At 45.5% G+C, this 13,915-nt stretch overlaps 1 protein-coding gene across 1 annotated transcript in view; it reads left to right on the top strand.

Annotated features, from left to right (window-relative positions):
* FAT4 (FAT atypical cadherin 4) overlaps positions 1-13,915 on the top strand; it is a 376,496-nt gene that overhangs the window by 201,054 nt on the left and 161,527 nt on the right. Inside the window, exon 4 of the mRNA XM_086962185.1 lies at positions 3,997-4,347. Coding sequence (XP_086818311.1) covers positions 3,997-4,347 — 351 coding nt within the window. The remainder of the gene's footprint in view (positions 1-3,996; positions 4,348-13,915) is intronic.

Raw genomic sequence — 13,915 nt, 5'->3', positions numbered from 1 at the left:
TCAGCAGTATATAAACAAGCAATCAACATTAAGGGGCCGAGTATAACCGCTAGGAGCAGGATCAAAGAAGGTTAATTTTATAATATAATAGGAAGTATAGCAGGAGCAGTAGCAACTTTTGACATCTGAAATCCTATGGCGGGCAGTTGGTAAAGCATCAATACAAAGGAGCAGTGAGAAGCGGAAGTAATAGCAGCAATTGGCAAAAGTCAACATAGAGTCGCCCCGTTTCAAATCAGTTCCCACCGCTGCCCACCATTCACCCGTCACCACCTGAATGTGTGCTGGTACAATACAAAGGAATCAGAACAGCAACGCTAAGATAGCCATCCACTATACTAACCCAAATAAAGGGAAAAAGAGGGGGGAAGGGCAGAAAAAGGAATATTAAAAACAGGAAAGAAAGAACGCAGCGCCGCTATACGCGTCCCATGGCGAATAAAGTACACAGAACTAGGGATCCACAATCGGGGTCGAGGCGAATAAGACATGATATATGTGCTATCATTATCATGGACGTGAGGAAGTAATACCCCACACAGCCGGCTAACACTCCATGGAGGACGCGCGCAGACACAGCGCCCCGATAAAGGGATACAAAAGAGCCATAGAACTAAGAAAGAACGGACAATATAAAGACCCCATCCCTCCCACACCACCCTGCACCCCTGCAGAAGGCTACGGCCTACCCCCCCAGCAGCGTGCCTGTCGCCCTAAGTGGAACCCGAAATATAGAAGAATCAGAAAGTGAGAAAAGAACACAACAGACAAAAAGAGAAAGGAAGGGGGAAAGAAAACCAGTGGGAGAGGAGATCTGCAATCGAACATTCAGCTCCTACCCCCCGCCTTAACACAGCTGAAACCCACATCAAAACGAGATCGACACGACCTCAAATATCAGGAACATGAAGAGGAATCAGTCATATTGGTACAGCTGCGAGCAGTCCTCATCTCCATACAATAATTAGCAGTCCGCCGAGGCAATTCTGTCTCACCCCTGTCCTCTCCTGGTCTTAGCTTTAGTACACAATAAAATAGAATACAGCAAGCAGTTCGGCATGGAGTGTACACAGGATCGAAACAAGGCAGGCCAAGGGTACAAAACAGGGGATCCCAGTCTCGAGCAGCAATGCAAACAATGGCGGCAGAAGACCAAATTGTCAAAGAGCAACATCAGGAGAAGCAAACAGTCCGGGTGTGGTCCCGCTGCCCAAGGGGGTGAGGTATCCCCCGCGGGGCAGCCATGGGACCCCACCAAAGCAGTTCGAGTCAAACAGCCGCCGAGCTCCCCAGCCAGACTGACCTGGACGGGCCCCGACGTGGGGCCCTCACCCATGTCCGCCACAATCAAAACTTCCTGGAGGTTCGGGGTCGCAGACATACGGTCTCCCAGATGAGCGGCGGCATCACTCTCTGCAACAGCCGAGGGAGGCAAAGCAACACCCTTCTTCAGTCGGGCCGCATTCATGGGGGACGGCCCAACAGACATGGCGGCAGAACCGCAATCTTGCACAGCTACGTCAAAGGCCATGGCCGCACGCCAAGAGCATAGGGCGGCGAGGACATCGCCAATCGTGGGCTCACTCCCACAAGCTTCAGCCATCGTGCATTTCGACAGACCAGACTCGCCGCCCCAAACAGGTCCGGGACCCAGGGCACCGGCCGCCATTTTGTCAGTGAAGCAGGGACGCTCCGCTCCTCAACCCCCGGACCGGGCCGTCGAATAAGGCCCACCGGAGTTCCGTCGAGCCCCGGTAATGGCAATCTTGGTGCAGAAAGGTGGGCCGCCAAAAACAAGGGGTCGCCGGCACCACCGTCTCACGGGCGCCGCCCGCCGATTCCGGGCGAAGGGCTTCAAGATGGCCGGACAGGACAACAAAGGGGGGACAAGCCTCCTGTACGGTCTACCCCCGTCCGAGGCGGGCCGCGCCCCGCAACAGAGCTCCCGGGCCACCAGACCGGGCCCGGTCAGTCGCCACCGGCACAACCGCACAATGGCCTCTTCAGCCGACCCCTCTCCTCCACCTGGGGCCGGCGTCGATGCCCCACTCCGGCCGAGCGTCACAGGAGAGTACCCGGCCCGCACGCCGCAGAGGCTCCGGAGCACCCCGGAGCCCCCAGGCCAGACGGTAAGTGCGAGCAGAGTTTCACCTTCCCATATTCCGCCAAATGTGTCTCCTCGGGGCAGGATGAAGGACAGGATATGTGTTTCAGGCAGGAGGTTGACGGAGCCGAGCTACAATGCGGCCATCTCGGTCGCAAGCTTGGCTCCTCCCGTAGAGGAGCATTTTAAAACTGCCCAGTCCAACCTTTTAGAACTTTACAATCTTTAATAGGTATTTTGTTTCTTATCAACATAAACAACCTCTACGGTTTTCAGAGCCATGTTTAAGTGTGGCTCACTGGTTAGAGCAGGCAGACCCTGAAGCAGAGGTCAGACCCGGGACCAGGGTTCAATTCCAGACGCAGCAGGGTCTTGAGCTCAAATGTCCATGGACTCGATAATTCTCGCTTCGGTGCCTGACCTAATCATGGGTTCACACTCTGCAACTCTGGGCATTAAGCTTGCTTAATCTCCACAACGGCCCCCTGCGGCGGGATGCCTGGCTTTCACCTTGGGGATGCCCTGTAGGGGCTATCTCACAGGGAAAAGCCAGAACGGGTTCCCAAGGCAAGCGCGGAGATACCCCTTCGGGGGTCGATTCTGGCGCTATATAAGAAACATAATAATAATAATAATAACTCTTTCATGAAAGAATTGTGAGAGGCAGCATTTGAGGATACTGCAGAGAAGTTTGAAGTCATTAGTTTGCTATGATTTTAATTAAATGTCATCTATAGTCTCTTTAAAGGTGGGCATCAGTGTCACTGTTTCTGTGCCATTGCAAGTCTGCTCTTGATTAAATAATATTCTGGACACAGTGATGTGGTGATCATACAAGCCGCTTCTGAATGAAGGTCTGGGGATGTATTATGGGAATGGTCCCAAGTGGGCTGTGCATTACTTCTCTGTTAAACCAAATCAAAGATTAGGGAGTAAAGAGGTAGTGCTCCTAAGAGTACTGTGGTGGATGCATCCTCCAAACAAAGTTTTATGAAACAAAAAGATCCACCTCGAAGAGGTTTATTGTATGTCTAGAAATGTAAGGCATACACAATGTTTGTTAAAATACCCCTCACACACCAAAAGGGCCCCTGGTGTCATGCTTCATCATCGGGGTCTTCCCGCCCGCTGTGGGACGGAGCGTGCTGCGACTGGCGACTACGCTGGAGCACTCTTCGAGGTGGACCTTCTTGTTTCATTAACTCTCTGTGCCTCAATGCCCTTTGGAATTACTGAAAGGTCCGCAGATGCTTCCATGTACAGTTTGCACTCGTGTTATATGTGTGATTGCAAGGTAGTGATCTCTCATTTGTACGGTGGCATGGTCCCATGCATATCAAGGAAGCCTTTGCCTTTGCACCCAACCCATTTTATAGATGCAGATGCAAAGACAAATAAGCCATTAGGAGTCGCACTGACTGTGCGCCCCATAGAGTTGGTGCACAGTCAGTGCACCTTCCGAGGGAATTCTTTCTGCAGAAGACACAGGAACCACAGGCTCCCCACCTCCCAGCATGCAGTCATTTACTGCAGCTGCCTGTGGAGTCAATTGTGCTGTTAATTTTGCTCTAGAATTCTTTTTACATCAGCATGTTATTGAGCCATTAATGTTGTGAGAACAAAGAAAATAGGAAAAAAAGAAATAAAAACAAGTATACGCTAGTACCAAGGAGGCCTCTAGTGTTTATAGCTCACAGCTGTACATATGTACTTGATCTCTGGGCAAATCTTTCAAGTATCAAAATGACTTCTTATCTTTGAACCCTTCACTGCGATCTAGAAAATGGTTTTCAGATGTTTTACTTTTACTCAAGCATATCCTTCATACTTATTTTTTAATTTGGGAAATGCCAACCATTTTTCTCACTGTGTTTTTTCTCTTTGCACCTCAGGTTCTATAGTAGCTGCCATCTTGGCCACGGATGATGATTCAGGGGTCAATGGTGAAATTACATATGCTGTGAGTGAAGATGATGAAGATGGCATGTTTTTCCTGAACCCAGTGACAGGAGTGTTCAATGTGACCCGTCTTCTGGATTATGAGGTTCAGCAGTATTATATACTCACTGTCCGTGCTGAAGATGGAGGTGGGCAGTCCACATCCGTCAAAGTTTATTTTAACATCCTCGACGTCAATGACAATGCTCCAATCTTCGCCATGTCCTCATACAGCACATCCTTGATGGAGAATCTTCCTTTGGGATCAACCATTCTCATTTTTAATGTCACCGATGCTGATGATGGTGAGTGTGTCTATAACTTTAACTTTTATCATTGTGCGTTATTCAGAATTGTATGATTTTTCTTGTTGTCAAAATACGGTATAGATGACATTTTAATCTTTTGAGACGGACCACAACACTGATTAAACAAATTGTAATATGTATTATGAGGTATCATTCCTACTGGAATTGTTAGGGTACCAAGGAGAATCTTTAATGATGAACATAATTCATGAGAACCTCTTTCTTCTGAGATACGTAAATGAGGAGAAGGGGTCAAACGGATTGCACTCTATCCCATCTCAAACATTTGCTTCTATATTTCCTCCAGAACATTGTTTTCTGCTCTGGTGCTAGTTGTGGCAGGTTGCTGAATTGATAGATCAATCAATTTTGCATTATTTTTACTTTTCACATAGGGTGTTCCATACGGGGTTCCCACGTAACATGCTATTTGGGACCCCCCTATAATTCTGTACTCTTATAACTTGTCCCCCATTTGTGCAAAATTTGATAAAATCAGAGGAAATCTACTGCAATTTTGTGGGAGAGATTGAGGTGTAGATTTGTCTAAGTGGTCAAAGATATTAGGAAAGCAAACTAGACTGGCAAATTATGGATTTGTAAGGTGCAGACTTCCTTACTGTACCGGTATGACAGAGTAGACACTACAGCCACCCACAAATTGTGCCCCCTTGATTTATTTTCTTTGTTTGTTCAATAAGACCCTCTGACTCATCTGAAGAATTGTACCTCATTATTCGTGCCTCATGTCAAGAGTATATGGAGGCACAGCAATGGGAAATTAAAAAGGACCAGTCCACACTCAATATTCTGCCTTTCTTGCACTATCTGTCACCATACAATTACTGATCATCGCAACTTTTCTCTCCATTTCCTCAAGCGCATCAGAAGTGCTTGATATTCACACCACCACTTTCCATAGGCTGTCTTGTTGTAGATTCAGAATTACCACTGGGGCACCAGTCTGTACAGTCAGTACGAATACGGGATACTCCATAGCACGATGCCGGTGTTTTGTAACACAGGATCAGAAGAACTTGCATATCTCAAAGGACATGTGTGGTGGGAGCTGGAGGATTATTTCCAGCTATGATTGTGAGTCCAGAGCAAACCTATGGCTTGAGGTAATGACAGGTGGAGAATAATGATACTGTGTTGCAAATTACTTCTTCCAGTGAAGCAGGCGGCCTAGATTCTCATTGTTTTTGACATCACGCAAACCAATAATTCACAGCGTTAAGGAACAGGCAAGCAGAGACAGAGTAACAAATTGACGAGGCAAGCATGGTGGGACACCGGTTCTAGAATGCAAATGGCTGATTAAAAGGCAGTTTTCTACGGACACTCCATGGATGAGGCTTCAGGTGTGCGTCTTGGATTGACAATTTAATGTCAGCCCTACCAAAAAATTGGAGGTTTGGAAAGGAGTGTGAAAGATAACGGAAGCATGGAATAAAGGCTAGTCAGTGAATATAGCCAGATCATACAGGCAGTATAGCCGAGATAAGACATGGATATACCGCACAAAATGTATGAGCTCAAGAACTGGGTATATTTGCCACCTTGGGGTGGAGGCTAATTTACGCCTCAAGCATTGCCTTTTTCCTACCCACCCAACTTCCAAAAACTTTGTTTCCCCAGCTTCTAGTTTTTTTTTCATGATTTAGGAAGAAGGAAATATCCATACATGGACCTTTTTAACGTATGTTCTATACCTACCAAGCCTACAAAAGCAAACTAAAAGAAATCACACTCTTTCTGGCAAATTGCACCGTTCCAGATTGAAATCTACTTGCAATTATATATTTTACTCTTTTTAGTTTCTTTTTTGGCAAATTCAGCATAGCAAAGGCGATATATTTTTTTAAATAAAATTATAGATCCCGATTATCACTGCTGAGAGATTGATCGGAATATTCAGTCGTGTGCATCCAGCACGAGAAAGCACATTCTTCAATTTGCTCGAAAAGTGTTCCTAAGTTGTATAACTTTCCTTATCGTTTACATTTCCTTTAGCCTATTTAAACTTGAATCATTAAATATTTGGCCTGGGAGATTTGTCTGCGTGTGGCAACCTCCCGACATTTGAGTGAGGCCTGCAAGCTTTCTGGAGCGCAGGGACTGAAATCTGACATGGAAAAGCTGTTGCAGCTTCTGTGCTTGCTCGTGGGCGCAGGGGTTTCAAATCCTGCAGCACATTTGTTATTATCATTTTTGAGTGACACAGAGTGAGACATGTTGCATGAGTTTATCCTGTCACAGATTTTCCCGTCAGCCTTCTGCTGTCTGCTTGCACTTAACGGCCCTTCAAACATTCCTAATTAATGGCAGTTGTGCAGGTTTGGCTGAAATGATTTGCACATTTCTTTGCTACAGGCGCACAGTGTAGGGCTTCGGGCTGCGGTTATGGGTCCAGCCGACACACACATCAACGTTGTCTCCGAACTAAAGCTTCCAAAGTGCGGATGGCAGATTTTTTCAAGGACTGGAATATGTGCTTTTTTTTATACTTGTGTGCTTTAAATTGGCTTCCATTTGTCACTTTAATTGCCCGGTAGTTAATGCACTTTGCTGCCGAGCGAGAAGCCCAGGTTTAAACACCATATCTTTCCTGTCATATCTGTCAAACTACATCTCATTTATACATCACAATTTATCACTCAGTCTATCCCCGGGAGCGGGATGTGTAACTGATCACGGGATCGTGTATAAATAATTCATTGTAAAGTAACTGGGCCATTCGAGCGAGTGAAATGTGCCGCAAACATCTGGAAACGCATGGTGAGCAACTGAGCATGAAAACTTGATACCCCTACAGCAGTGCTCCTAATTCCTGGCTATGTATTATCATTATGTGCAATATGCAACTTAAATCTGATACCCTGACTCTGCTTGCAACATGGAACCGCCTCAGATGGTTTCTGAGTTGATGGCCTACAGGACTGCCCCCCGTTTAGAAACAGTCGTCTGCTGAAGGCACCGCTCAAGAGTTGTGTAAGCAGCGGAATCCTATAAGGTACCAGAGTCCGCTCAAGGAATACATCCTTTGGTACATATTAAACTTCTCTTCTCAGAAGGCCCTCGTGCTGAACACGCATTACACAGCTCACCGTGGGCAACTGGAGGACTCAAGTGGCCCAGTAGGGAGGGGCACAGCTGTTGGTCAAAAATCGGCCAGGAAGTATGTATAGTCCCACACTTCATCTAAAAACGTTGAGCGGTTTCCACTCAGAGGAGTGTTGTCTGGGGCCCCACAAAAAGTGTTCTGGCATATTTCCACCCAGCACATCAATCTTAATCTTTTGTCTCGCCTACACTTTGTAACTTTGTCACAAGATGTTTCTTTGTTTTGGAGCATAACGCTAAATTTGCGTTGGACTACAAGGCTTGTTGATGAATGTATTCACTTATTTTCTAATGGGCAAACATTTTTACAATGACCACTAGGAAGTTTTCGACGTCATGTGGGCCTAGTGGTTAATCCCATTGCTTGAAGTAATAGCACGCTCGCTCCATCGTGAAACGTTAGATAAGTCCTTTGCCCGTGCGTCTTTGAATTTGCCACAACAAGACATGGAAATATCTTAATGGAAAGTAGTCTAATGTAGGTCCACGAGGACTAGAGCCATTTAATGGTTTCTGAGGATCCAGATAAATTTAGACACTCTATATGTAAATGGGCATTAATGTCAAAGGGAGTGGTCAACCCATTAATCTAACATGTATCCAGCCCCTCTGAGCATGTGTTGGACCATCCTACACTAATGCTTCCAAAGTAGACTGTTCGTTATGATGGATCTCAGAAAAACTCAGCCACTTATTTGTTGGGTTGAACTACTGAATTTGCATTCAAGAATCTAAATTAAATGAAAAATAGGTTCGCTACTAATTTGATATTTCTGAACCCATGGTTTGTCAACTATAGATGTGCAAAACCGTAATAAATCAGTGGAATTTCAATTAATTGACAATGTCTGGGGACAAAGTTTCTATCAAAGTGCCTGATTACAACAGACCTGCACAAACTAGGTGCAGATTCCACCATTGCTAATTTGCGAAAGCCTTGGCTCTACTAATTAACTGGTCTGTAGTTTGCAGTCGATTCTGAGTTCGATGCATCCAAATGGAAAATAACATGCCTATAGCCCATTAACTCCATATTTCCATAGACTGAAATAGTGCATGCGCTCTACTTGCTTCCACACTATAAGACAGATTTTATCTGCTGAAAATTTCAGGAGAAACTATCCTTGTCAGGTGCAATTTGTGTTTGACTTACAATCCTGTTTGGGATGCAAACTACATCTCAAGACCTGATTCCAACCAGCAGATAATTCTGTTTTTGTACTGAGTTCCCATTGCTCCCAAAATGGGATTCCAAGTTGGTCTGTACCTGCCCTTGTGTTAATTGCACATGTTCTACCTGCCCGTGTGCAAATTCAGATATCCAGGTGAGAATCGTGTTGGCACATGACGTCAAAAACAGAATTACTGATTTTAGAATGAATTTCTGGGTTCACGCACTCCAGAAAGTGCTAATCAGAATTGTAGGCTATTTACCGACAAGATTCTCGCCAGGTGCACAACACTTGTACATTATTGTGCAAAAGACAACAGAGCCAACTTGGTGGGACATTTCATGGCAAGCACAGTGTTGATGGCTTGCTGATAAAAACAGATTTCATACGCCATTGATCGTGCTCAAGCAGTGACACTGATTAAACGAATGAAATGTGTTGAGAAAATAAATGTGTGACAGGCCTAGTCCATCTATGTGGAAAGAAGGATGAAACCAAGCCAATGGAATGGGATAACAACCTTCAACTAGGAAACACTAACAACTGTGTTGTTTGCAGCCCTCATGAATGAGAAGGGTGTTAGAACTAAGAGTTTCATATGTATGTAGTAAAAAATAGTATTTGTACCTGTCCGTTCCAAATTTTTAGGTGACTATGTCAAAAGTCTATGATGTTTTAAGAGACTTAAGATTAACACTATTGATCATGATTTCTTTAGCTTTTTCTGAAAATAAATCGCTCAATAATATAAAGGTTGAGGCTGCCTACATCAAAAAGAAAATTGTTGGCAAGTTGAGGCTATTTGGGATCGGAAGCCGAGGTTTCATTGAAAGAGAAACGTCGCCTTAATCTGATCCCTGTGTTTTGCACACTACATCCCATACATGTGTATTATTTCAGTCTGGAGGGCTCTTATCTTGGAGGTTTCCTGTGCTCTGACCTCAAACACTCAGCTTCTATTGTTATTGTTGGGGGAGGTTTGATGATAACGTTCTGCTTGCTTCTGGGAGCTGAAGCTCAAAAGAGGAAATTGTTGTTTTTAAAGTAGTTCTTCGCATACAAGTCTGGTGGATTTGTGGCCTTCACCCCATAGATATTTGTGGTTGCTCTTGAGATATTCTGCGTTAGTGATTGAATACTTTACACTTTGCACAATGGTGCGCAGTGTTATCAGACATCTTTGTATCTGATAAAACCCACCATCTGCGTAACAATAGTTTTGGTAATGTGCAACATCATTTAATGTATTTTAAGAACAACAATGTGTGACCTTGGAAATGCTCTACGAGACCCCCAAAACATACACCAGGTACTTCCAGGCAGTTTCAAAGAAGGCTATTTCAGTTTGAGTATGTTTTGTATACTTTGGAAATATCACACAAATGTATTTCAGTCTCTGATTGGCAAGGCGCTCAAATATTTAAAACCGCACATTTTGTTCACAATACATCCTTGAGCGAGCATCGTCAAAATTCTCTACATGTGTATAAGTCATGCCAAACACACTAAGAAAAACTGTGAACAACATGTGCGCGAAGGGAGGGCAAGCAAGGGGTTGGGACCAGTACAAAACTTGGCATATTCCTTAGTTACAAATGAATATGCCTTTTTCAGTGCTCTTAAATTTCTCATGTCCTCTGGGCAGAGAAGAAGGTACAATGAGCACAAAGGGACACATATGTTGTATGTTTTCAGTGTGCACCTCTGTACGCATGTGAAGCATGAGTGAAACTGTTCTTCCTAAATTCACCCAAAAGTGGTTCCTAATCTGTGCACCGCATTTCCCTGGAGCGCCGCCAAAACTAGCCAAGGGTGCGCGAATAGATGCGTATCAGGGGTTTGAATTATGCATTGTGATTGTTTGCGCCCGGCATACCTTTTAAAAGTTGCGCTGGGTGCAAACAATCACAATGCACCCTATTATGATGTATGCGCGGCCGGCCCTGGGGGCAGCACATTCATGTGATAACACATAACAGATGCTCTGTGTTTTCACAGTGCAGGCGGCACCCGCCTTCACTTTTAAAGGGTAATAGAGACCCCTTGCCAGCGGCTGCCTGCAAGGGGATGTCTGGGGGTCCATGGGACCCCCTTGACCCCCTGCAGAGGGCTGCTCTTAGGGGGTGCACTGAGAGTGCGCCACCTTTCAAATGGTGCACTGTCAGTGCGCCTCCTGAGGGCTTCTTTGTCTCTGCACCAGCATCTGTAATATAGTGCGAGTGCAGAGTCAAAGGAATTCCCTTATTTGCAGAGGGCATGCCCCTATGCAAATGAAGGCACGTCCTCTGAAGGTAGCGCTGGCGCTTTAAGTGCACCAGGGCTATCGGTATTATAGAAGGGGACGCACAAGCGCTTATTGTAATACGGCCTCAGTTGTTTAATGTGAACAGACAGGTAAACAACGTTCCCCTGCAGCACTAACTTAAGTTGCGAAGCTTAGGGAGGTCTAAATGTGAACACCGTCAAAGTGTACTGAAACAATCTGAATATGCCCGAATATCTTACACATGCACATTGAGTATGGAGCACACTGAATTGACAGTTCTGCCAAGAGTTGCAGTGGAAAACCAAGAAACCTGAACTGAGTTTAATGTTCCACCAGAGCTTGATTTCAAACTTCTCAGTACATTTTCTTAGCCGTGCGCACATATTTTAAAGTCCCATACAGTTATGTCACTGGATTTGTTTGTGTCAATTGCCTTGGCGGTGAGAATTTGCAGTAGACTTATTCGAGGGTGCATAACAGTTGCAGTCGGTGCAGGTAAAAGTGCTGAGGTGGGGCAGAGGGGTGAAATCAACAGACGCCGACGAGGGAAAATAAAATTAAGAAAAAGAAAAACACTTACAATGCGCTCGCGTAATTGCAGAGTCAGCGATGTGGCAAGCACAAGATGAGTGTTTTTCGTTTTTTTCCATTTTCTTTTCCCTCGTCATCGTCTGTCAACTTCACCCCTCCATGCCCTGTCCCGCCCCGCCTCTCACTTGGCTGGTGTATACTATCATCTCGATTGTTATGCTTTAACTGGTGGCCCCAGCTATTGTTGAGGCGTGACAGCCGAATTACCTCTGGTTGGAAATGTGGCTAACATGATACAATCCAAGATACACAATTGGCGGTACAATGCCACTCAATTGGGCAACGGGGTAGGCCAAGGCTCATTATCTAAAAAACTGAGAATGGAGAAAAAAACATAAATGTGAATACTTACAAAACTGAAAGCAAGGAAGTTTGGCGTTCCTGGCACAACTGTGCACCTGAGACTTTTTACCTTTTCCATTTTAAACATTTTCCACCTGGTGCTCGGTGGCCCAGAGTCAACTCAAGTTCCTGCTCTGTAATGCTGTGGAGTGAAGATAAACATGATATGGTAGGCAGGCATTTAAATTGCCCAGTTGTTATCACCTTATTCATATAAGGCACGCCAAAAATGAAATTGTGGTGGAATATTAGTAATTCTTTCATAGGCAAAAGAAGAATGTAAGTAGGAGTCCACCCTACCGGCTTTGGAATCCATAATATACATGTTACACCCAGATCTGGCTTAACCTACTGAGCTAGAACTCCCACCCAGTACATGAAAGAAAGCACATCCGTGCAGCTCCCTGACTTCTTGATAGGAGCAAGTAGAATAAGGATTCCAAAAGGTAATTGCTACAAAAATAGGAAAATGTAAAATATTCCCTCCACCTTTGTTTTCTATTTGAAGAAAATTAAAATGCATCATCCTCACAAGTTGCAGAAAAACAAACAGTCGAGTTATAAAAGGGTTTCATCCCCGCAGTTTATTTCAACTTTCATGGAAGCAGGAATATAATTACAAAGGACGAGGATACAAATCAACACTACTAAAGGTGACATCCAATATCGTTCAGGTTAATTTTAAAGTCCAGTGGCGGCTGCTGCCGACACGAAGTGGGGGGGGCAGCGCAGAGGTAGAGAGGGGGAAAACGAGAAAATAAAAGTACACTTACCTTCCTGCTGCCGGCCGCCGCCTCTACGATCCTCTTCTCCCCCCCTCGCATCTGTGCTCTTCTGCTCCAGGAACAGCAAACTGCCGTTTCCATGAGCATAGCATCCCAGGCTCCCCTACAGCCAATCACAGTGCTTAAAAGAAGCGCTGATATTGGCCTGAGCGGGCTTGTTTTCTTCTCCAAAGGGGAGTGGAAGCCTACACCTGCTCTTTCCCCCACCTGGCAATGGAGATGTCAGTGTGCATGCCGATTTGGCCGTCCTGAGATGGCCGGCCATACCGACATCGGCACTGACAATAGTGCCTAGTGCCTACCACTCCGGCTGCTGATGGCCTCGTCCTCAGGACTCAGGTGGTGGCTGTAGTATTCTAACCAGCTCCTACAGGTAAAACACAATTATAATAAAGCAGTTTTAATAATTGGTTTATTATCATTTTATTTCACATTTTGACCTGCCCAGCGACGGCTCGTGGAGGGAGTTACGGTGGGGCAGGAGGGTGGGGAGGGGGAGGGGCAGGGTGGAGGTTGCTAAAAACCGGCATATGGATAATTGCAGGTAAGTAAACAATTTAATTAATAAAACGAATTTCGTAGTGCGCCTTGCATCGCAAAATGCAATGCAGTGCGAGCTACGAAATTCGTTTTATTAATTAAATTGTTTACTTACCTGCAATTATCCATATGCCGGTTTTTAGCAACCTCCACCCTGCCCCTGCCCCTCCCCCTCCCCACCCTCCTGCCCCACCGTAACTCCCTCCACGAGCCGTCGCTGGACCTGCCGCTTTCAGCAGTGGGGCGATGTTCCTCTGCCATAACGGAGGAGACTCCCCTGTTAAAGTGAAATAGCAAATAAGAACCAAGACAAATAAACAATAAGAATATTCATCCACCTTGCAAACCCAGACCCGGCTCACGACAGGTGTAGATAGCACTCACCTTCTTCATGCAGTTTTCATCCTTCATTTGTGATTATGTATTTCTGGTGGCCTGGACTCCTTCGGATTCCATTTTTTAGGGTCAGCTCTTAAACATAGATTCCCTATGTTTCATACAATCTCCTATGAGGAAGAGGGGGAGGCAGCGGGTTATTGGGGCTTGGGGTCTTCTTTTACGGGACTCTCATTGCTGTGTCTCCAAGATCCCGTACTGCTACCAGGAAACTGGCTCCATCTGTCCGGGGCCATCGGCAACAGCAAACCCGAGGTGAGCACCTCTACTCTGGGATGCGTGCACTGAGGGGTGTGTAGAGAGAGGGACAGCAGGCTCCTCGAGGCACAAAAGTGGCACACTGAGGG

Source organism: Lissotriton vulgaris, chromosome 3_1 (assembly GCF_964263255.1).
Source record: "Lissotriton vulgaris chromosome 3_1, aLisVul1.2, whole genome shotgun sequence".
Classification (NCBI taxonomy): Eukaryota; Metazoa; Chordata; class Amphibia; order Caudata; family Salamandridae; genus Lissotriton; species Lissotriton vulgaris.
The sequence above is the reverse complement of the archived record's forward strand: the minus strand, read 5'-3'. Positions and strand labels throughout refer to the sequence as shown.